The 22,685-nt window shown below is 34.4% G+C and overlaps 1 protein-coding gene across 2 annotated transcripts; it reads right to left on the bottom strand.

Annotated features, from left to right (window-relative positions):
* Positions 1–18,035: 18,035 nt before the first annotated feature.
* On the bottom strand, positions 18,036–22,303 carry LOC129806221 (uncharacterized). Of its 2 annotated transcripts, none has more exons than XM_055854644.1 (2): positions 22,068–22,303; positions 18,036–18,640 (listed from the first exon to the last, which is right to left on the bottom strand). In XM_055854644.1, the coding sequence occupies exons 1-2, from the start codon at positions 22,153–22,155 to the stop codon at positions 18,288–18,290; spliced, it is 441 nt and encodes a 146-aa protein (XP_055710619.1). In that variant the 5' UTR covers positions 22,156–22,303; the 3' UTR covers positions 18,036–18,287. The 2 variants fall into 2 exon arrangements, with proteins under 2 accessions (XP_055710619.1, XP_055710620.1); XM_055854645.1 differs by having other exon boundaries at positions 18,045–18,637; positions 22,068–22,300.
* Positions 22,304–22,685: the final 382 nt, after the last annotated feature.

Below are 22,685 nucleotides of genomic sequence, written 5' to 3' on the forward strand. Positions count from 1 at the left end.
TTTTCGTATCCCTGAAAGAAGAAACACCACTGACGCACCCGGAAGGAGGTTATATCCCTGAGTTTATAAAACATCGTACCAATATGCAAATGCTCTTTTTTTAATTCTCTTTTTATTCTGAGATTTTAATTTTTTTAATGTTCCAAACGAATTTGTAAAGCCTGTAAATTACATGTTATCTTCGTTAATTTCTCACATTTAATGGCATACATTGTCATTAAATTAACACTCACTAAATTTATATGTGTTCCAGAAGCTTCTCGTGAAAAATAATTCTCACATTTGGTGTTAAAGTGCGTGAAATTCCTGCACCTGAACAGATGTTACTAACTCCTTGTCTTCCTAATTTATTTCTCATCTTGCTTTAGGGTGGCTTTTATGGGGATGCCGAGGTGCGATTATTAAATTTTCACCTCAGTGCAATATATTCACTGTTAGGGCAACACCTTCCTAAAAATAAGGTGATTAAAATGTCTCATTTGGTGGATTGTGCAAGTCTAATGAAAAATGCATGAGAGAGCTTTTCGCGAGAGAATTGAATTAAAATTATGCTTTTGGGGGCAAATTGCAATAACGATTGCTGTAAATAATATTTTTAATATACCCCCTGCCGATTTTTTTGTTGTTGAAATTACATGCTTATGTACTTAATTGAATGTCACCCCGGTGGATGCTTTCATTCATGATTCTCTATCCGAGGGAAAATCATTTGGGTTTTTTTTTCATTGGAAGTGACAAAAAACCAGAGAAAATTCCCAGAATCGAATGACCAAATTTATTGGGAGATTTTCCCATGAAACAGTAGGAAAATTTTGTTGATATTGCTGTTAACATCATAAAAGAATCACAAGAGAATTACAATTTTTCCTAAATGATGATTGGTTATAAAACTTTTCCCATATTGTTGCAAAATACAGCATTGTTCTTCAGGCTTTGCTCCTGGAGCTTTTTTTTTGTCTGCTCTCATCCGGAAGTGATGGCAAAAGTTGCTGAAAGCTCAAAGCTTAATCAGTACTATCGATAAAATTTTGTGTCCTGATTTTTTTTCTGCAATGAATATACAGTTTTTCATAATTTCCTCACATTTACGCTCAAACTCATCATTTTGCACCGAGGAAAAAAACGCATCCACTGCGAATTATTGATTAACTTAGATGCGAATTTTTTTTGGGCGGAAATTCATTGCCTTTTGGCTGGATTTCCGCGGGTGGAACAGGATCAAAAAAAAAATGTTTTATTGAAAAAGCGAGTAAACAAGTGGATTTAAAATGCAGGAACGAAGTTTGTAATTACAAAATTATCTCGCAATTTGGGCATTGAGGGTGGTTGGTGAATGGAAGTGGCGGAATATAATTGATGGGTGGTTATTTAAAAGTTAATTTTGTATATAGAATCCCCCGGTATCGTAAATTTAAAACGTTCCAGCAGCAATTTTGGTTCCCATTTGCACTTTCCGGGAGGAAAAATCTTCAATTATTCTGCAAATGATAAAGTTGCAGTGAGGTGAAAATCAAATGTGAATTAATAGTAGAACTTACATAAAAATGTGCAATACTCGTATGCTGAAGTAGCGTGACATTCTGCAAATTACTGAGATTGAAGGAGACTTCAGTCATGGGATTTTATCTGGTGTAAACTTTAATGTTTCCGGTAATTTTATGGGATTTTTACTGCAAAAGATATAAAGTCTTGGTGATGATGCAGAAAAATTGAAGGGATTTACTGGGAATATGAGTCAAATTGAATGTTAATACAATTTTTAATTTCCGCCAAAATACCATAATAACTAGCCAGAGAAATTAAATTAAAAATAGTTTAGTAAATCAGGTAAATAATTTGTGGAAAATAAGTTTAAAAAAAAGTATGAATGGGATTATGATGACTTGACAATGTGGCGATGAAAATCATAGAAACAGTGAATTCGGAACAGTAACGATGAAAATCGGAACAGTCACGGCGAAAACGGGAACAGTGGCGGCGAAAATGGGAACTCTTTTGAAGCCACAATTCCTCAAAAGTCCCACTATAACTTGACAAATAAAGTGAAAAATAAGATTGTTTCAATTTTCCTCAAGAAAACAACTTTTGGCTTTTAGACCTTAGGGTAAGTGTGCCAAATTTCGTCATAGTTGCATGCAAGTGCCAAAGTTTCAAGTTTGAAATGTAATATCTTTAATATAAATTGATTGTTTTATTCCTTCTACTTAAGGAGTGTTGCTTAGAACCTTATAGATAGCTTATCGTCTTTATTTACTCTAAAAACATTCTTAATACATTTTAAAATGAATAAAAATGTAGACATAGCTTTGGTGACCTATTTCGGCCACCTTCATTCTCATAGTTCCTTACCCTTCAGGAGATCTTGCAATGCCTTTTTCACGTCATCTCGTTTATCGAAGCTACATTTTTTGTTATTCTTTTGCATTGTATAATCTCTAGAGTATGTAAAAACTAAAAATTCATAGAAATTCAAGGAACAAAAAAGGTGGCCGAAATTGCAAGCTGGCCGGAATTTGGCACACTTACCCTATTTCTTTCGAGCACCGTATATAAAATTGTAACAATAAAAGAGTGCCATATTTCACTTTTCAATTTAGAATGGTTTGGGTTAAAGATCTGTCCCGGCTTGTCCGTGGGTGTACTTTAAAAAATCCAACCCGGTTCGTTCGAGGGAGATCTTGTGAGGAGAACCTATAATCGGTTGGAAAATAAAGTCTAAAGGTATTAGTAAAGTAACTGAAAGTCTACAACAGGAATTCTGGTGTTTTTCCTGGACCTAGAAGGTCCATTTGCCGGCCTTTCGGTCGTGGGTCAATTAAGTGTAGTTGCGGAGTGTTGAAAGGTCATATCCTACCCCTATAATCGTCACAAAATTTAATTGAATCTCTGAAAACGTTGAAAATGTAGTAATTTTGACAGAATTTGTTGAAGATAAGTTAAAAAAAGAACAGTTAATAGAATTTCGAGAATTTGACAATGTGACGTTTAAAATTATATAATCAGCGATTTGGGAACAGTCACGGCGAGAATGGAAGCACTAGCGGCGAAAATGGGAACACTTGTGACTAGTAGCTTAAATTCATCCCTAAATCTAACAATTTCCCAGGACATAATGATTCTTTTCTTCATTTTGGCATATTTTAACCATCCAGATGGTCTTGGTATATTAATCCGCTATCGTATAGAGAAACTTTAAGCAAATGGTATATAAGTTTATTAGAGTATTTACTACCAGGACTCCCCTAGGGATTATGTTGCACACTTTAATCATTATTACGGCGAGGCCATTCAAGATCAAATTTCGATTCAACAATGAAATAGTTGTAAAATTAATTCATGTTAATAGGAAACATCAAACTTTAAGAGCATTTGAAGCTTGCGAAACACCCAGAATATTGCATCTTAAAAGGTTTTTGCTTAGTGATAGAATCAATCAATATTTGGACATTTATGGCGATCAGAAAGGGGTCTCTCACTCCCAAAACACTTTAGCAGGAACCAGTATACATGAAGCATTCAATGTAATACTATTGAACGAATTATAGGGAGAGCACACAAAATAAAATCACCAGATTTAACTTCTTAAGTCCTTATCACATCAACTATGGGGTGCGCGTTGTGTTTTTCCACAGAGCAATGGAAAACAATGAAATGTGTCCATGTGGAAGAGGAAAATCACATTTGGCAAAACCACCCCTACCGCCCTTCAATCCCTTCCCCTGGTACCCAAACCCTTAAGTCATCTACGAGAGCCAGGAAGTTTTTGTGGAATGGGTATGGAGGAGGATTGGGAGTTAATTCATGTAACGTAGATTCTGGCCCATTTTCCTTCGCCATTTGACATAGATTTTGTCCTCTTGCTTCTTTTCGGCAATTTAGCAAGAAAAGAGAGCAACAGTACAAGAATGAGACAATTGAGCCTCTGGGGGAATGGAATAGGCAGGAAGGAATCACACCATTAGAAAGACATTTCCGAAAGCCCTATATAACTTCGATTTTTTTTCCACCTCAAACCACTTCCTTTGCTCACTTCTTCGTTTGATTTTCGGTTGATGGCACAAATCAGGAAGTTTTTCGATTGTCTCGCAATTCGCAAATCAATAAAATGAATTTGCTGGACTGGATGATGGTCTGTTGATCTGGAAGACTAGCAAATATCCCATAGGCACGATATTTAATGCCTTTTTTTGGCTATCAATCGATGACTACGTTTATACATACAATTCAGATGAATATTCACAGAAACACGGATTAAATTTTAATGTTATTACTAAAGAAGGTCAATGTAGCCATATTGAGCGACAGAAAGCTTGAGAATTGAAAATTGAGAACAGTTACTAGCGACACCTGTGGCATAAAACTACCCTCAAGCGATAAGGTAGGTTTATATTGGCAATTAAAACAAAAATTGTTTAAATTCATTTTGATAATGAAAAGATTTATAGGAATTAAAAGAAGCAAATTCCCGAATAACCTAAATCCGAATATGCTAAAATCCCTAATAGCCAAATTCTAAATAGGTTAAATCTCAAATGATCCAAAATCCCGAATAGTTTAACATTTTGAATGTACCAAAGTCCCGTAAAGCCAAATTCCCGAATGTTCCAAAATTCTGGATAGTAAAAATTCATATTAACCAAATTTCGAATGAGCTAAATAATCAAGATCAAAGCTGAAGAATCAAAATCCTGAATGAATCACAATACGAAAAAACTAAAATTCTGAATGATAAGATAAATACCGAATAACCAAAATTCCGATTAACTAAAATCTCGAAAATACAAAACTCTGAAATAACTAAAATCTTAATTAGTCAAAATTCGGAATTATTAAAATCTTAAATGGATTAAAATTCCGAATGCTTGGACAATTCTCTATTAGCTAAAATTCCTGCTAATCAAAATCTCAAATGGGCTCAAAAGCCAAATAGCTGAAACACCGAATAGAAAATTTTGAATATCTCAAAATTCGAATGTTCTAAAATCCTGAATAGACAGTTCCGATTAGTCAAAATCCTGAACAACTAAAATCCTGAATGCGTTAAGATTCAGAATGATTGGATAAATCCATAATAGTAAATAATCTTAATAACAAAAACTCAAATGGTCTAAAATCCCAAATACCTAAATTACCGAATGATGATAAATGCCGAATAGTTCAAGACATTTAATGTGCCAAAATTCCGAATGAGCTAAAATTCCTATCCGAATTGTCAAAATTCTGAATAATTAAAATTCTGGATGCACCAAAATTCCGAATGATTGGGAAAATCCCGAATAGCCAAAATTCCGAATAACCAAAATTTCGAATCGAAAAAAATCCCAAATACCTAAATTACCGAATGATGGAAAATATCTAATAGTTCAAGACTTTGAATGTCCCAAAATTCCGATTCAGCTAAAATTACGAGCAGTCAAAATCTTAAATAATCAAAATTCTGTATAGACTAAAATTCCCAATGATTGGGAAAGTCCCGAATAACCAAAATCTCGAATGGAATAAAATCCCAAATACCTAAATTACCGAATCATGAAAAATATCGAATAGTTCAAGACATTGAATGTGCCAAAATTCCGATAGAGCTAAAATTCCGAATAGTCAAAATCCTAAATAATCAAAATTTTGTATGGACGGTATAGATCAAAATTCCAAATGATTGGGAAAATCCTGAATAGCCAAAATTCCAAATAACCAAAATCTCGAATGGAATAAAATCCGAAATACATAAAATCCCAAATAGTTCTAAATTTCGAATGTGTCAAACTTTCAAAATATCAAATTCCGAATTATCCAAAATTCCAAATAGTTAAAAATTTTAATTGAACAAAATTACGGATGAGCTATAATTCTGAGTATACTCAAAATCCTGAATGAGCCAAAATTTCCAATGAATGAAGAAATCCCGGATAGCGAAAATTCAAAATAAGCAAAAGAATGGGCAAAAATTTTAAATAACTAAAAACCCCAATAGCTCAAAATTTTTAATGTGTCGAATTCTCGAAATGTCAAAATTTCGAACGGTTCAAAATCCTTAATAGTTAAAATTCTAAATAACCAAAATTCCGAAAACCAAAATCTCGAAAATGCTAAAATTCCGGATAGTCAAATTTCTGAATAGCCGAATTCCCGAAAGATCAAATTTTCCAAAGTCAAAATCCTGCGATGCTTTATTTCCGAATACCTAAAATCCTGATTGGGCCAGAAGTCTGAATAGTGAAACTCTCAACTTAAAGTTTTAATTTTGATTAAACTTACTATATAGTGCGTAACGTTGATTGGTGTGTAACCTCCAGAGAAAAACGGTGGCAATGAGCCTGCGAATAAGTTTCTCTGGAGGTAGGTCACCAACTCTAAGACGGCGGTAAATGCTGAAAACTGCAGAATCTCTCATTATAAAAAAAATAGACTTGTGAATCATTATTTTAAGAACTTTTAAGGATTTAAAGAACTTGCGTAACTACTCACTAAGGTCTCGTGTTTTTGTTTTTTTATTATTTGAATATGTATAACTCACCTTTCTCAAAATGTTCGGAAATTTAGGAAATATAAGTATATATTTTTTTAAAGATAATAACTAAAATGTTATACCTATTGGCAGTTTCAATACCGTCTGGGACATGAAATTTAAACACCTGTAAATAACAAAATAGCGTCATATTATTTGCTATTGGATACTTTAAATAAATTTCAATATTTTGACAGTTTGACGTAACTGTCAACGATGATTCTTTACTGAACAGACACTCTTTTCACCCTATCTATCAAATTTTGAAATATATTCGGTTTATTAATAGCGTATAAATGAAGTCATTGTCCAGCCAAAGTGGCTGATGTTTAACAGGGAATATTTTGCATATTGTGCATATTTTGGCATTTGACCGAATATATTGGATGCAGTCGGTTCAGTGGAGCAAATTTAGCGCTGAAGCCTATAAAACGAAATTTACTAAATTCCCTCAAAGCACCGAGACACATGCAATATATTTCAGGTTGTTCTGTGGGAGTGTTGATTGACTCTGTGGTCCTGGGCTCTAATGTACTCTAGAGCCCCATCCCTTGGGTGGCTCTCGGAATGCTATTGCTCATTCAGCTCTCACCCAGCACCACCATTGATTTTCATCAGTGCATGCACATGTATGCTCCCCCCTTGGGCCCTGTGTGATCATTTATCAATGATTGCGACAATATTCATGATTTTCTCGACAGAATTCACTTAAGAGTATTGCCCCATTACGGCTTATCGACCCAAGAACCGCAAAGTCAACGAACTAAACCTCAATAGTTGATTATGAGAATTTAAGAGTTAGAGTGCTTTAGGCGTTGAAAGGGTAGGTTGGTATCGTTGATATGAATGAAACCAAAAATTTTAGTAATTTTGTGAACATTTGAATTAGACAAATATCATAAATTATTTATATTTTGTATCATGAATTAATTAAGTTAAACCAATTAACTGCCCGTCGAGTTTATTAATCCTTGCTTAATATGATTAGATGAAATCAGGGGAATATTTATTTTTATGAGGGAATATTAGGCGAACTCCAAGGAAAGAGCGGTATAATATAAACTCCCAAAAGGAGAATGGTCAAAAGCAAGCGCCTGGCAAGTTGGCCTTTTTATATGGAGCTATTTGAAGCCAATTCCAAAATTGATCTCGGACTCAGCTCACAGTGTTCCAAGGAAAAAATTTATTTAAACAAAAATTTAGTATATTAATCCCTCCATACGGAAAGGTATCTTATAATACGGAAAAACTTTTCAGTTTTTAAATATTTAGCATAACGATCACGAGTGCAGAAAAATTCCCATACGCATTTGTATGTGAAAGTAAGAAATTGGCTTCAACTTTGAAGGCCACGCACCGGGGACTGGTCCCGGAATCGCCACAAACGAGGATAGGCGCATTTTGTAGGTATTGATGTAAGATTAAAAAATTACCGGGGCCCAGGGCGATAAACGCTGGACAGTCCTTTTAAAAAAGCCTTTATCCTTCCAAAATCGCTGTTTTAACAACGAATTACGCAAATGCGTCGTGAGATTTTTTCATTTTTGGATATGTTTTAAAGATTTCCCCGGCGGAAATTCTACCATGTGCGGTGCGTAAACACCGTTAAATCAATCCTAATAACGGTTTTTCAAAGTCAAATGTTAAAAAAGGCTCTAGGGAGCGCATTATCAGGAGAATCGGGTCCTATTTGGACTCGTTGAAAAGGTCTTGGAATTTCCGACAAAACTAAATTGGTGACCCTTTGAATAGAGAACCTTAGAACTATTTACAGTTAATTATTGTTCTATAATTTCTTTACCATCTGAAAGTTCATTCAATTAAAAACAGTCACAATAATCTTACACAACTCTCTCTAAAATTTATAATGAAATTTGAGAAATGCAATCAATAAAAGTCTGTAACATCCAGATTCGAACCACGACAAATAATTCCCATTGGAAATCGAAATGAGCGCAAGAGAAAAAGACTTCTAGTACATTGTGTATCTTCCAGTTGGTAGACTGTAATGAAAGTTTGTTCTGGGGGATCATTCACATCAAAACACTTGTTCGCTTTTTCTCCAATGACCTACTTTTCATCATGCTATTCTTGCCAGAATTAAATTGTTCCAATTTCTCCTGACGAGCAAATGTTCTCACTAGAAGTCTCTCCAAGAGCTGGGACACTTTCTTTTTTTCTTTGGGTGAGAAAATGAAGTTAGAAGAAGATGAAATTGAAAGTTAAAATCTCCCTAAATTGTTCTTCTGCAAGTACAAGTTTCATTTCTAAAATGTTTTTCCATGGAAGACGACTTCTACACACCAAGAGTAGAACTTTTCTTATTGACTAACAATTGCCTCTTCTTAACAATGCTCTGTACCCTTTTGTTAGGACCACTTTCACACGTTTTCTCAACACAATTTTGGAAGAAAAGCCAAGGAAAGAACGAATGAGGAAAATAAATTGATGCTAACGCCAATTTCCAACTTTGTACTTTTGCTTGTTCTCCTCAAATTCACAATATAATTTACTTAAACTTTCTGTATGTCTTTCCCATTTGATTTTCCAGTCTCAAGAAAACGTGCACACAATTACCAAGAATTGGCCAATAGTTTTTTCTTCCTAAATTTGCCAAAGGAATTTTACCCAAATCCCCCTTCAAAAATTTCCTCCAGCTTTATTTTCCATCGAAAAAAAAATCTGCGGAAATTTGTAACTCAAAAAGTGGTGGGAAATCTGAAGAAAAACATAGACTTCCATCTGATAAGAAAATATCTCAGAACAAGAAGAAATAGCAATTTAGCTGAAGACTGAATGGCGGGAAATGTGTGAATAATTTTCTATATATAAGTAAATTTATTCAGATTTTTTTTACCACTCTAAATTTATGTCTAATACTTCCATTGTGGGAAAATGGAAAGAAAACATAAGCCGCCAAAGGGAAATTTGTTATAAGTTCGTAGCTGGATGGAAAAGAGTTCTCAAGATACGAAATGTACTCTTCATATGGTTCTTGAATTATTACATATGAGATGGAAGATGTTGATTTTTTAAGGAAATACTAAGAAAATACGAAAAAGTTTTGGTGGTTTGGTCCTTTTGCTGAGTAGAAATTTAGACAGAATTATTTAAAAGTGTTAGACAAATGCGAAATTAAAAATAACTTTTAGTATTTAGATATTTGGAGAAGACTTTCAAATATTTTAGTAACTTTATTAACTTATTTCACTGTGGTAGAATAACCTAATTTGAAACATTATTCAAATGAGAACCACTTTCTGGGCTTCAAGAATGCTCCTGTCTTGATTACCCATGAATACCAAAAAGTTTCAGGAAAAGGTTCTAATCATACATAGCGGCAGTAGAAAACTTCCTCTATATCCACTACATCTTTCGGACGAAGTGGGTCAACGCTTTTGATACTCTAACCTGTAAGGGAATTCTGTATATTATGACAATGTCATATGACAAGCTTTAATGGTAAATTCGGGAGCAAGATAATGTTAAAGACCAATGAGTATAGAATTACCATTGCAAGAAGCTCTATGAAAAGATTAGTAACTGATATGAATCGGGTTTTTGATTAATTTTTCTGAATTTACCACACAAAAAATCCTAAGTTCGTCATATGACTGTGTCATACTGTTACAGAATTCCTCTACTGGTCGGATCATATAGCCAAGATTTGTCTCAAGGGATCTCTTACTTTACGTAGGGGAGACTGGGGCAAAACTTGTCAAAACGCATATTTAATTCTTTCACGAGCTTTGAGAAAGCTTAAACGTTTTATAATGAGTATATTCTTATAGGAAATTTACTGCTCTACAACATTGCAGAAGACTATTTTCCTCTATCTCAAATGCAATGTGATTTTCAAATCATTTTCTAAAAGTCGATTTTGTGAAAATTCTCAAAATTGCTGGGGCAAATTTTGTCAGTCTTCGGATAATTTGTGACGTTTTACTCTCGCAAACGTTAAAAATATCAAATAGATATATTCTTATAGGAAATCTATTCCTCTACAACTTTGTCGAAGATAATTTTTCTCTATCTTAACGAGAAATGTGCTTAAATTGAGCTAATTAGTATTCATATTTCTTGTAAGCCAAATATTCCAAAAATAGGGCTCAAAATTTCATTATTTTTTATTTTACATAATCCTTCATCGAATCCTTTGAAACTTTGTAAGTTTGAGAAGGTTCATGAAGGCTATCTATAATAAAAATTTCAAGACTCAGTCTCTTTTATTTTAGAAAATAGTAAATATCGAAATTTTCGTTTTGACAAAATTTGCCCCAGTCTTCCCTACTTTGCAGCGCTTTTAAACATTTACACCCAGTAGGGAAATTCGGATACCGTAGATGCCGTAGATGTGAGTAACTTTGATCCTCTCCTGTTCGTAAGCTTTTCTTTAATTCCTATGTTGAAGAACTTTTCTCACTGATCAGAGATGGTAGATTGGATCGATAAAGATCATCCAAAGAAGCAAAGAAAAGCTTACGAACAGTACGGTGTCAAAGTTACCCGCAGGGCACTTACGGTAAGCTATTTGAAAATTCAATTAATGTCAATCACTGAGAACTTAATAGGCCTCCTCGTAATGGCCATCTAATGTTCGCTGGGCCTGGCTTGTAATGTGATCCTGTTAAAGAATTCATTAGAAAAATTTATTATATCGCATTAACATCATTATCATAGTGGTATAGAATACTCCTACAGAACACTAGGTTACTCTTGGCTAGGGCGCTGATTGTGTCTTTTTCCACGTGAACTGCTCTTTCGAATACACCATGAGGCCCAAAATCGTCTGAAACTGGAATTGAACTCATGTTTGCGGTATGTTTTATTTTTGACTTCCGTTTCGGTTTCGGTTCCGTTTCGGTTTTGGTTCCGTTTCGGTTTCGGTTCCGTTTCGGTTTCGGTTTGTTGTTCCTGAATCATCATACAGGTCTTTGTGTCTTCATATACCCGGTTCAGGGAGTCGCATATTTCGCAACTCTATTTTTTATTAAGGGTGCCATACTCTAGAACACTTTACCAGGTAGCGAAAGAGGGGCTTATTTCTCTATTTTGCTTCCTGTAAAGGTCATGCGACCTCTGAATGCTATTAATTTGTCTTACTGATCATTTTTGTACAGAGTTCAGTTTATACTATTTTGAATTAATAATTTGAATTCAATAAGATTTAGTCCTCTTATTAATATTTCAACAGTCATTATTTGAAAATTTGCCAACTAGGGTAAAGTGATATAATTTGGAATTAGTGTTACAAGTTGGACAATTCGTCGGTACAAGTTGGACAATTCGTCGGTACAAGTTGGACATAGATTTTTCCTTGATAAATACAGTACAAAATATGTTTTTAAGCACAAGAAATCAAATTATAAAACTAAAGCATTAAAAATATACAAATAAAAATTAAGTACTAAATTTATCAAGAAAAAAGCCCTGTCCAATTTGTACCATTGTCCAACTTGTACCACTTTACCCTACTTCCCCTCTCTGAAACGGAACCGAAAAATAAGTTCTTTGGCATCGGAAGCAGTCTGATTGGTTCGACCGAGGAAAATGGGCCCTCGTGAAAGGGTTATCGCAGCCTCTAATTTTTACACTACCTCTTCCTTTCCCAACAAAAACCAAGTTTTTTTTTAATTGTTTGAAAGCGCGTTTTGTGATTTTTTTTTGATTTTTCGAAAATTCCGTAGAATCATTCATTATAACGATTTTCAAGATCAAAGTTTAAAAAGTTCTAGGGAGCATATTTTTTAACCGAATGTTATTATGTTGGGGCTCATTGAAAGGTTTTAGATGGTTTTGGAATTCTTGACAAATCTGAATCGGTTCCAATTGGTTATGAATCGGTTCATAACCGATAACGAATTTTTGTCCCAATCATAAGGTATTTCGGGAAATATTCTGAGCAATTTTTATAAGTCGGTTCAAATCGGTTGTGAACCGGTAAACGGTATATGAAGCGAAATATTTAAATATAGCTTCTAACTAAGTCACGAGTTCGAGCACTTTACACTTTGTCACCCCTTTTGTTACAAAATGATTTTTGAAAATCATTAAATTAAGAATAGTTAATGTGTTATGATGGCACATTACGATTTTGTAGTTCCTCGAAATCATTTTATTACAAAAATTTCAACAATGCTATAAGTAATGCCACTACCCTAGATTTTCCTTATAGGAAACACAAATATTCAGTAACTTAAATTGAGGAATATCAATTTCAGATAAGGAAAATGGGTTTTCGCAACGACAAATTATCCCATCCCTGATTCCGTTTGACCCAAAATTAATTTTAAAAGATAGAAAAACATTTTCTTAAAAAAAAATAGCATAATAGCCTAATAGGAAAGTTATAAAGAGATATTGCCTACAATGTTCTGATTACAAGTTTTTTGGGTTTTGTGGAATCCAGTAACGCGCTCCGTCTTGCGACATTTTGCCCTAATCTCCTCTAAATATTATTTACACTTTATTAAAAATAGTGCAACAATCATGAGAGATTCAACAAAGGGAATAGAGAATTTTATTTCCTGTTTAATAATCTTTTACGCGGATATTATTTAAATTATTGACTGATCGTTATTTATCTAACAACAATCTTTTTTCTTTATCAAGTATTAACCATTTTGTAGATTTACCGGTAATTTTATTTATTTGAATTTGTAAAATAAATAGTATTATTGAACAGTTAATATTTAACTATAGCACATTATAATTTTATGCCCTGTCTTTAATGTCTTATTTTATGATTAATTTAATTTAAAATCAAAATGTAACTTCTTTTAAAAGCCGTGATACCATTTATGTAATTGCATTGAATTCTATTGTAAATTTTCATCAATAATTTCCTTGCAACCATCGCTCAATTATCCAATAAATTATTACACATCGCCTGATGGATTCCGTAAATGGGAGTTAACCCAAGTGATTAATGACCCCACGGATATGCCCCCTTAATCCATACACAATAACCCATCTGTCCACCCGCAACTTTTCACTTTCGCGACGGAAATTAATGAGCTTCCCCAGAGAGAGTTTCAGGGCAACAACGACAAAAAAATAGTTGGTGTTTTCCGTATTATTATCCTGGATGGGTGGATAACTGTCCAAAGTCCCAAACAACTGCATTAACCTGCAGCTTTATTGGTGGCAGGAAAAAGAAAATTCAATAGGGATTGCAAATGAATAAGGATTTCCTGGGTTATATTCAAGATATTTTCCTTATATTTTGTGTCTCTGCAGTTTTTTTTCCTTACCTCCTTTTCTTTTATTCCATTTCAGAAGAGAGAAAATTGCATCACACGATGGAAAAATACATCCGTTTCCCTACAGTATTCACTATATATGAAAAATCTCATTCTACCTTTCCTCCTTATACGGTGATACTGGAACTTTTTTCTATCGCAACCACAAGCAAATATTCCATTTTCTCACCGAGAAGAAATTTTCAATTTACAACTGTATGAATTGGAAAATATTTGTGAGGGGGGAGTGAAAAATTCAATTTCCTCGGAACGAATATTCTTCCTGAAGCATTCGTTCACACACGTCTCATGGTGCCATCCTTATTGGATTATGAGGTCATTATATTGAAAATTATGCAATTCCTCAGCATCATATTGATTTAAACATCTTCCCTGGGTAAATGATGCCAATTCCAAGAAATTGATACAGGAAATCAATATTGATCTTATTTATTCAGCACAGCATTATCTTAAGTCAATTTCTGTGTCAATAAATTTAATCTGTCACCTCTTGAATTCCACAAAATATCGTTTACCTTTTTTTTGGTAGCACATCCCCTTCAGCTCGATGGTTTAAAAATTAAATCCTAATTAAAATTGACACTGAGCTTGTTTTTTTCACATGTGCTAAATACCATTGGATTTTCCCGCATTTTACCACCCATAAACATTTTACTAATTCAATAGTAATGCCATTTGGAATATCTGTCAGGGTAATTTAATTAATCAACGGATTGCTTTACAGTGCTTTTCCCGCGGGTCTTTCTCAAATTGCAGAATTCTCCTGGTGCGTTGTGAATTTCCAAAATTACTGCTGCAACTCCTGACGAAAGGATTGCACAACAAGCACAACATCAAAAGGAACAAATTAGAATTAAAAGTAAATTTGAATATTTTAAGCTAATTTTCTTAATTCAGCAAATTTTTGATTGCGCAATTACTAAAATTTAGTAATAACATCGCTCATCTGACTACATTAAGAAAAAACATAAAAAGTTAAAACAACTCTATGGCAGAGTTGAATTAACTCTACGAATATCGATGTAATTGTTACCCTTTTTTGCTGTAAAATTTAGTAAATAGAGTTGAAACAACTCCTCGTGCGAGTTGAATTAATTCGTCGGATATCGATGTAATTATTAGCCTTTTTCAATGTCAAATGTCATCTCTACTGAAGTATATGCTTAAGTGTTTTCGTTTTAAGAATATACTTCAGTCAAGAAGATTTTCGTGTGACAAAGTTCATATGGATCATCAATTAGAAATATACCTAACAGTGTTTCACGAAGACATGTGTGTGCATTATACGTGAAATTTCGCTCGGAACATACACACGGAAAAATGGAAAATTCTTAAACAGAATCACCCAGGAATTTAATTTCAAATCCCATCCAATGAATGCCAATGTCGTAATTCTAAATCCTTGATCATTTAGTTTTAGTTGCAATTTGCAAATCTGTATAGACATTTTTCATTCTCCAGCTAATGCAGAACTCTCCCGATCTCTTAACTTGAAAGAGCTAGGGATTCTAGCCTATTTCTTTCGCTCAGATCTTCTAAACTTAAACGCTTCGGGGATTCACGTCCAATTTAAGTTTCCAGGATCTTATATATTCCTTAATTTAAAGTCAGAATTTTTCTGTGTGTAGGGAATTTGAGGTCAAGAAAATATTAATAAAGAAAATTTTAAAATAAAAAAAACATAAAATTACAAAACATATTCATTTTGGGATTTGAATCAGCTATTTTAACTTTAAAAACTATTTCTTTTAACTCTTGAAACGTGTTATTTTAACTCTTAAAACTAGTTATTTTCAGTCATAAAAAGACTTATTTACACTCTTTTGTCATGTAAATTTTAGGAAAAAAAAGTTAAAACAACTCTTCCGCATATTACACCTAATTATAAGTAAAATCAACTCTAAAATATAGTTAATCGAAAATCACAACGAAAAAGAGTTAATTCAACATCGATTCGAGTAAGTTTTATTCGATTATTTTTCTGAGTGTACAAACTCCAATCCTTTTATATCCAGCCAAAAAGTGTTTCTCGCATGAATTATACGCTTTAGTTCAAAATACTCATTTTCATCAAATTTGGATGCTTTAAAAGACTTGGTTTAGGCAAAATATAAAATTAGTTTGAACAAAACGGATCATAGAAATAAGTAAGTTAGACTTCCAATTTATTTTATGCATTGTAGTTAGCCCAGAGAAGCTGCACGGAAATGTTTATTTTACCCTGCAGTATTGATCCGAAATCGGTGTAAATATTATACTTTTTAGGTGTATTAGGGGTAAAAGTTACCCCTTTTCATGTTAATTTTACCCTTAAAAAGATGTAAAATTAACATAAAAAAATGTTGATATATTTTTACACCTAAAAAGTGTTAAAGTTACGAGGAAAAAAAGTTAATCGCACTCCCATTTTCCTCAGTGTATGCACTTGCACGCCATACGGCTACGACAAAGTGGCTGAATCAAACTCAGGATTTTGTCTTGTAGCAACTGAGAACCGACCACGAATACATTTGTCAGATGACGGAGGATAAATAGATGTAGGCTGCTAACCTGGGTGTCCTGAGCTTGTGACCCCTGTTAGAACCTGTAGCAAATGAATGTGAACTGTTTAGTGAAGATTCTTTAGATATAATTTGAAAATTTCTTAAATACAAAAAAAAAATACGCGAGCGTAAAATGCTTCTATTGCAAACAAATTAACTCAAATAGAGACAAGGGAAAGTTTCTAATTGGAGACAAACAGTGTAATTGAAACCGCGACGAAAGGCTTCCAAGACCTTGTCGAGTTGCTCTTGAGTGCAGGATTTGTTCTTATTCCTGGTCTTTTCTCCTTTCCCATTTAAAACAATAGGAAAATCTCTCCAAAAAATCATATTTCCGGGGTTTCCTATTGAAGCATTTGCAGACACTTCAGAAAAACCATTTTTGTTCACGAAATAGGTAATTATTTCATTTGAAAACTTCACGTACCTTTAACAATAAAGATTAGCACTTAATTTAACTAAAATTAGCCACAAATATGACAAAAATGTTAAACAAAACGAATAATCAACAGTCACTTTATTGTGTTTTTCATTGGAAATTAAGGTCGATCGATGAAAAATTCGATGGCGAAAAGGTACACTTTTAATTTTTCTGAGAAATTAACAAAAAAAATGTGAATATGAATGGATTTTCGCTTCATTTGGAGCAAAATTAACTGAATAATGAAACTGTGGTATAGAAAATATATAAATATAATAATTTAGTAATGTATTTATCATGAAAACAATGCCGTTTCCAATTGGAGTAGCGAAAAATTTCCATTTGGAGCAGATTTTGAATTAGCTTAATTTGCCCTATAGTTTAAATGATGTATTTTTATATGCTTAAAAACTTAAATTAAAATATTTTTTTAAGTCGGAAAAAATTGAGAAAATATGTTGTTCTTTCTATATTCTTTTTGATCGACGTAACCTCTTAATGGCAACCAATTTTACTGGTTTTTGGAAATCTTATGGACAATTTGCTCTCAGTAACTAATTCTAAGGCAAAATTTTCCCAAGAATCTTGACAAAATTAGAGAAAGATAAGCAAAATTACACTGAGAGAAATCCGAAGAAGTTAAAATAACATTCCGGAAATGTTAATTTTACCCTGCATTATTGATCTGAAATCGGTGTAGATATTACCCTTTTTAGGTGTATTATGGGTTAAAGTCATCCTTTTTCATGTTAATTTTACCATTAAAAAGGTGTAAAATTAACATTAAAAAATGTTGATATATTTTTACACCTAAAAAGTGTTAAAGTTATGAGAAAAAAAGTTAATCGCACCCTCGTTTTTTTTTTCAGTGTAGAGAAGATAAGCCATATTGCTAAGCCTTAAGTTTGAAGCCCGTATTAGAAATTGTAAAATTAGCGATATAAGGGCTAGCTTTTGCTACTTGGGATTACTTGAGATTACCTGTTTTCTACATTTAGCACTAAAACTTAGGATTTCAAGCAATCAGCATTTTTCCACAGTGTTTTATTATATCAAAACACTAGCCGTACTCACTATGGCGCTGTTATCTTGTAATATCGTTATCTCGTTATGTTCTCGTAATGTATTTTATAAATGAAAAATTATAACAAGATAACAGATTACGGAGATTACGAGATAACAACGCCATAGTGAGTACGGCTACTGTATTTGTATCTTTTAATTGTCGTTGAGTACCATGCAATTAAATACGAATGTCTCACTCTTGATGAAACTGACCTTTCATAACTTGAGCTCTTAAGATAATTTCTTAAGGAAATATTAAACTCAGTTCCAGACGTAATTTGTGATAGCACTGACGATTTATTTGACGACAATTTTCTGGGAAAATAAATGAGTTGGGGCATTGAGTCATGACTAATTTGTGCACATTTAATCAACAAAGATTTACGTTAACCAATTGGGAAATTTCCTGAAGAAATTGACAATTGGAATTGATTGGTCCTTTTATTCGCTAAATTGTATTTACAAGGTAAGGTGTAAGTTTACCCATGGGTTCACTTGTGCAGGAGCACCTTGAGGAGGCTGAAGATACTCCCGAGGAAAATCACAGAGGTAATGGATGTGAGATGAGGTGAGCTGTTGCACAAATCTGTGGTGCAGGTGTCACACTGTTCAGATAGTTGGTCCAGATTCAGGGCATAGTCACAGATATCTTCAGGGAGGCATCGACGCCCCGTGAATGTCAATTGGGGTGTTTTAGTGGTTCGCTTAGAGCAAACTGCATTTTTTATCAATGGTCCACATTCAGTTACTTCCATCTGGGTCACATTTGGCGGATCTGCACATGCTGCATTATTCAGCGAAGAGCAGGAATAGCATCTGAGCGTGTCTCCTATCTCTGGGCCTGCTGGACAGTTGTTTACCCCACATCAAAGTTATTTGTCACCATTCGTGTTTTCGTTGACATTTTTCACATTGGGTTTCGGAATATTTTCCAGAAGACCAAAAAGACATGAAAAAAATAAGAACAGCAGAGAGAATGACTAATAAAGTTGATTTTCAATCAGGTTGTTTTGGGGAGAAGAATCGAAGGTGAATGAATGGTAAATGAATCTGCCTTATTTAGTATTAAATTGTCAAGCATTAGTCAGGCAAGGCAATTTGTTTGGGAAATAAATCTAGAGAAAAATATTCTACTTTTGAACATACATGCCTTCGAATAATGTGAATTTTCTTTTATTTTTCCTCTTAAATATGTCTAACTTTATCAATTTTTGATAATTATGCGAAAATTATGTGTAATTCTCTTAGGAAAAATAAAATAAATTCACATTATTTGAAGGCATGAACGTTCGGAGGGAGAGTACTTTCCCCTACCGGATTTACCTGCCGAATGATTCACTTTTGAATTTAATTTCAAATATTACCGGACATCAACAGAAGGTTTATTGAGAATAAGCAAAAAAGCGGGAGTTTCCATTTCATATAGCACACTATGCCAAATAGGGTAGAGTGCTCATGCTTTGTACGAGCCTAAGTTTCGTAATGATTAAATTATTTCCCAGTTATTAAAATATGGGTGCGATAAGCCACGTTTAGTGAGAAACGTAGGAAAAATTTAGTTATTACGAAGCTTGAGATCGTACGAAGCATGAGTCCTTTCCCTAGGTGAAGTTCAATACCTCTAAAAAATGGTCTGCCTTGTCTGACAACAAGAGCCGTAAGGATATCGCCAGCTGGTACCCTCAAGGTCTTGTTCAGCTTGCCGTAGCTACCGCGTATGGCGAGTATGGCAACTCTGAAGTTACGCTCAACTGGAATTCGGAAGATTGGTTATCACCCAACAGACCATAAGTTTTTGGCAAAAAGTTGGGAGAGGGCTAAAACCCAATGTGGTTCACCACTCTTTTGGAAATTCCGAGGCCGTTACCCTTTTCTGGTTTCTGATCTCGTCTCATATTGCTGTCTTGATACAGCTTTCGTCATAGGCAATGAAAGAAAGCATCGGGACCGAGGAAGCTGCGCTGCCTTCCAGATACAGCGTCTTCGGCAACTTCTAACCTGGACGGAAACCGATAGTATCGAATAATCTTCTGGGAAGTGCCAAGGTCATAAGTACTTCCCTTGGCCGATAAAATCCACAGTTTTTTCCCGGATAGAGTGCTGAGGGTTTTGCCCCATCTAATTGGTTTCCTACCAAAAACATAGTTAAGGCAGTCGCCCCCTCTATATGGTTGAGGCACTGGCATCCTTCTGCCCCAGGAAACGTTGAGGCTATTGACCCTTTCCTCGATGACAGAATTGGCGTCCATCCCTCAGGAAAGAGTCGAGGCTGTTGCCACCTCTGCTTGCTAGAGGGTGACTGCGCTCGTTTGAGACGTAACCATTCTTTTGATATTTTGTTGTCCCGTCTCTGTCTTTTGTAAAACTCTCCTGTCAAAGTTATCAACTTCTCTTTGTAATTCACGAGTAGCGTAGGACCTGCGGAATGAGAACCCAACCACTGCCGAATATAGAGCCCTATCGTCTTAGACCCTATAAGAGATAAGGTCACTTGCGCTTTAAGACGTATAGTCTAGCCCTATAAGTTAGTTATCTCTGGTCCCAATTGTCGTCGCATTGTCGACAGAAATGTGACGTAGTCGGCGTAATACCTACAGGATGGGAACCCACCACTCGCAGATATGGATCCCGTTTCCACGATGAATTATCAGACCACCTCCATATAATTTCAGTCCTTTCAGGATTTTGAACATTCTGGATTTTGGCTTTCGGGATTTTGGCTTTCGGGATTTTGTCTGCCACCGACAAGGATAAGATCGCCCAGTCCAGATTGTCGTAATCTTACGATAAGTACGGGTGACTTTGTCCCCTGCGGTTTACTTTGACAGCCTCCTAATCGTAAGCTTTTCTTTGCTTCTAGAACTTAAGGATGGTCTTTACGGATCCAATCTACCATGTCTAATCCATGAGAACCGTTCTTAAACATTAAAGACAGGACGGGGTCAAAGTTTCCCCCATTTACGATAAGTCAAATAAACCGTTAAGTTTTAAATTAACCCTAAGTCTTCTGTATGTCGCTGGCCCAAAACTTGATCTCTTTCTCCGTCTCTAAAGGTGGAAAAGTCACATCCACGACAGTATAGGGGAAAGTGCTCTCCCTTCGAACGTTCATGCCTTCGAACAATGTGAATTTATTGTGTTTTTCGTAAGAGATCTACATTAAATTATCACGGAATTATCAACGATTGATGATAAGCTAACTAATATTAACAGAAATTTATAAGTCTCTTAGGAAAACTGAAAGAAAATTCACATTATTCGAAGGCATTAACGTTCGAAGGGAGAGTACTTTCCACTATAAACATATAGGGGAAAGTGGCCTGCCGTTGAATGCGGCAGCCTTTGAATATTTCAATTTTTCTTTTATTTTCCAAAGCATAAACTCTATTCTTTAAATTAAAATATAGTAAATATAATTAACTATATTCTATTAACCTCGAATACCAAAATAGATTTTTCCTTTGGGAAATAAGAGAAAAAACTTAATGTTCAACGGCAGACCAGAATTTCGCAAAAAACAGTTAAGATTTGGCGTCTTAATTCAGGCGCCCCCCTTAAGTGATGAATCATAAATTATGCACGGTATTTTTGAAGCCGTTCTAGAAATTTTCGCACTTAATAAATTTATAAAGTTCTTATAAAGGTTTAGAAGTAAATCAAAATCAACTTGTAATACAAATTTATATTTTTATATAAGTAGACTCTCGCTAATTCGGCTCTTATAAGATCGGATTACTTTTTAATTCGGGCGGCACTTATATTCGAAAAAAAGTTTGTTGACATTTTTCAAGTTCGATTATGATTATCAAATGAAGCAAATATGCTCAAATTTGTCATGATTTGTCTTATCTTTGATGTGATTTTGCATTATTAAGAGGTTTTCATAAAATTTATAATAGCACTGAGCATATAAACTCAATATGAGTATTCAGATGAACAAAAAATCGTTGCATTTGAAACAATTAGTTGCCCGAATTTCTCTCTAATTCGGTTGACATTTCGGTCCCAAATACCCGAATTTGGAAGAGTCTACTGTACGAACGCAGGGAGAATTTATAAAGTATATTAAATTTAAAGAATTTTAACACTTTAAGCTTCAGAATAGTTGAACTAAAAATATAACAATTCACTTGTCATATTTGAGCTATTTTGCCATTCAAGTTAACGTTCAATTGATTCAAGATTTCACAAAATTTTCGTCATTTTCGAAGCACCAACACTACTAAATTCTCGATATGAATGGAATATTCGAGATAGGAATGTTTACTCACCAATTGACAGAAGCACAAATCCGATGGCCAATATCTTCGAAAGTCCGACTGTTCGGAAGTTCGAAGACAGCGAATAAACCGCGGCCATTGTCGCTGTTTCCGGAAAACCTCCTCCCACTTCAGGAAATAATTCAGTGGAGCCTCTTACAAGACAACCACGGATCACACTGATCTATTAGCATGCTCTTGGGACTGATCTCTCAGTGTTGTGTAAGGCAAAGAAATCGGAAGTCAGGCAGTGTATTTGTGTGATAAGCACAATCACTATATTTACACTTGTTGAAATGTATGCGCCTGATAATGGTGAATATTTATAGAAAAATCTCTGACTCAGGCGCATTACTTTGGAGCATTTCTCATGTGTTTAGGTCGCTATTTTTGCGTCGCTTTTTTGCTGAAAATTATTTGTTTTTAACCAACAGCTTATGTGCTTGATTTTTCCTCCATTTCTCGTTGAGACTTTCCCACGATAACTTCAGAACTTTCTTTTTTTTTGTGTTGTATGTAATTTTTGTGTCTCAAAAGAATGACTGGAAAATTATGTGTGTTCCCAGGAAAAGCAACCAAGGATAGAACAAGGAGAATTATTTATGAGTCTCCTGATGGTGCAAAAGTTTA

This window comes from Phlebotomus papatasi, chromosome 3 (assembly GCF_024763615.1).
Source record: "Phlebotomus papatasi isolate M1 chromosome 3, Ppap_2.1, whole genome shotgun sequence".
Lineage (NCBI taxonomy): Eukaryota > Metazoa > Arthropoda > Insecta > Diptera > Psychodidae > Phlebotomus > Phlebotomus papatasi.

Coding starts and splice junctions, on each gene's coding strand:
- LOC129806221 (XM_055854644.1), bottom strand. CDS start 22,155: ATGGCCGCGGTTTATTCGCTGTCTTCGAACTTCCGAACAGTCGGACTT. Junction 18,641..22,067: donor ATTTGTGCTTCTGTCAATTG/GTGAGTAAACAT, acceptor ACAACTGTCCAG/CAGGCCCAGAGATAGGAGAC.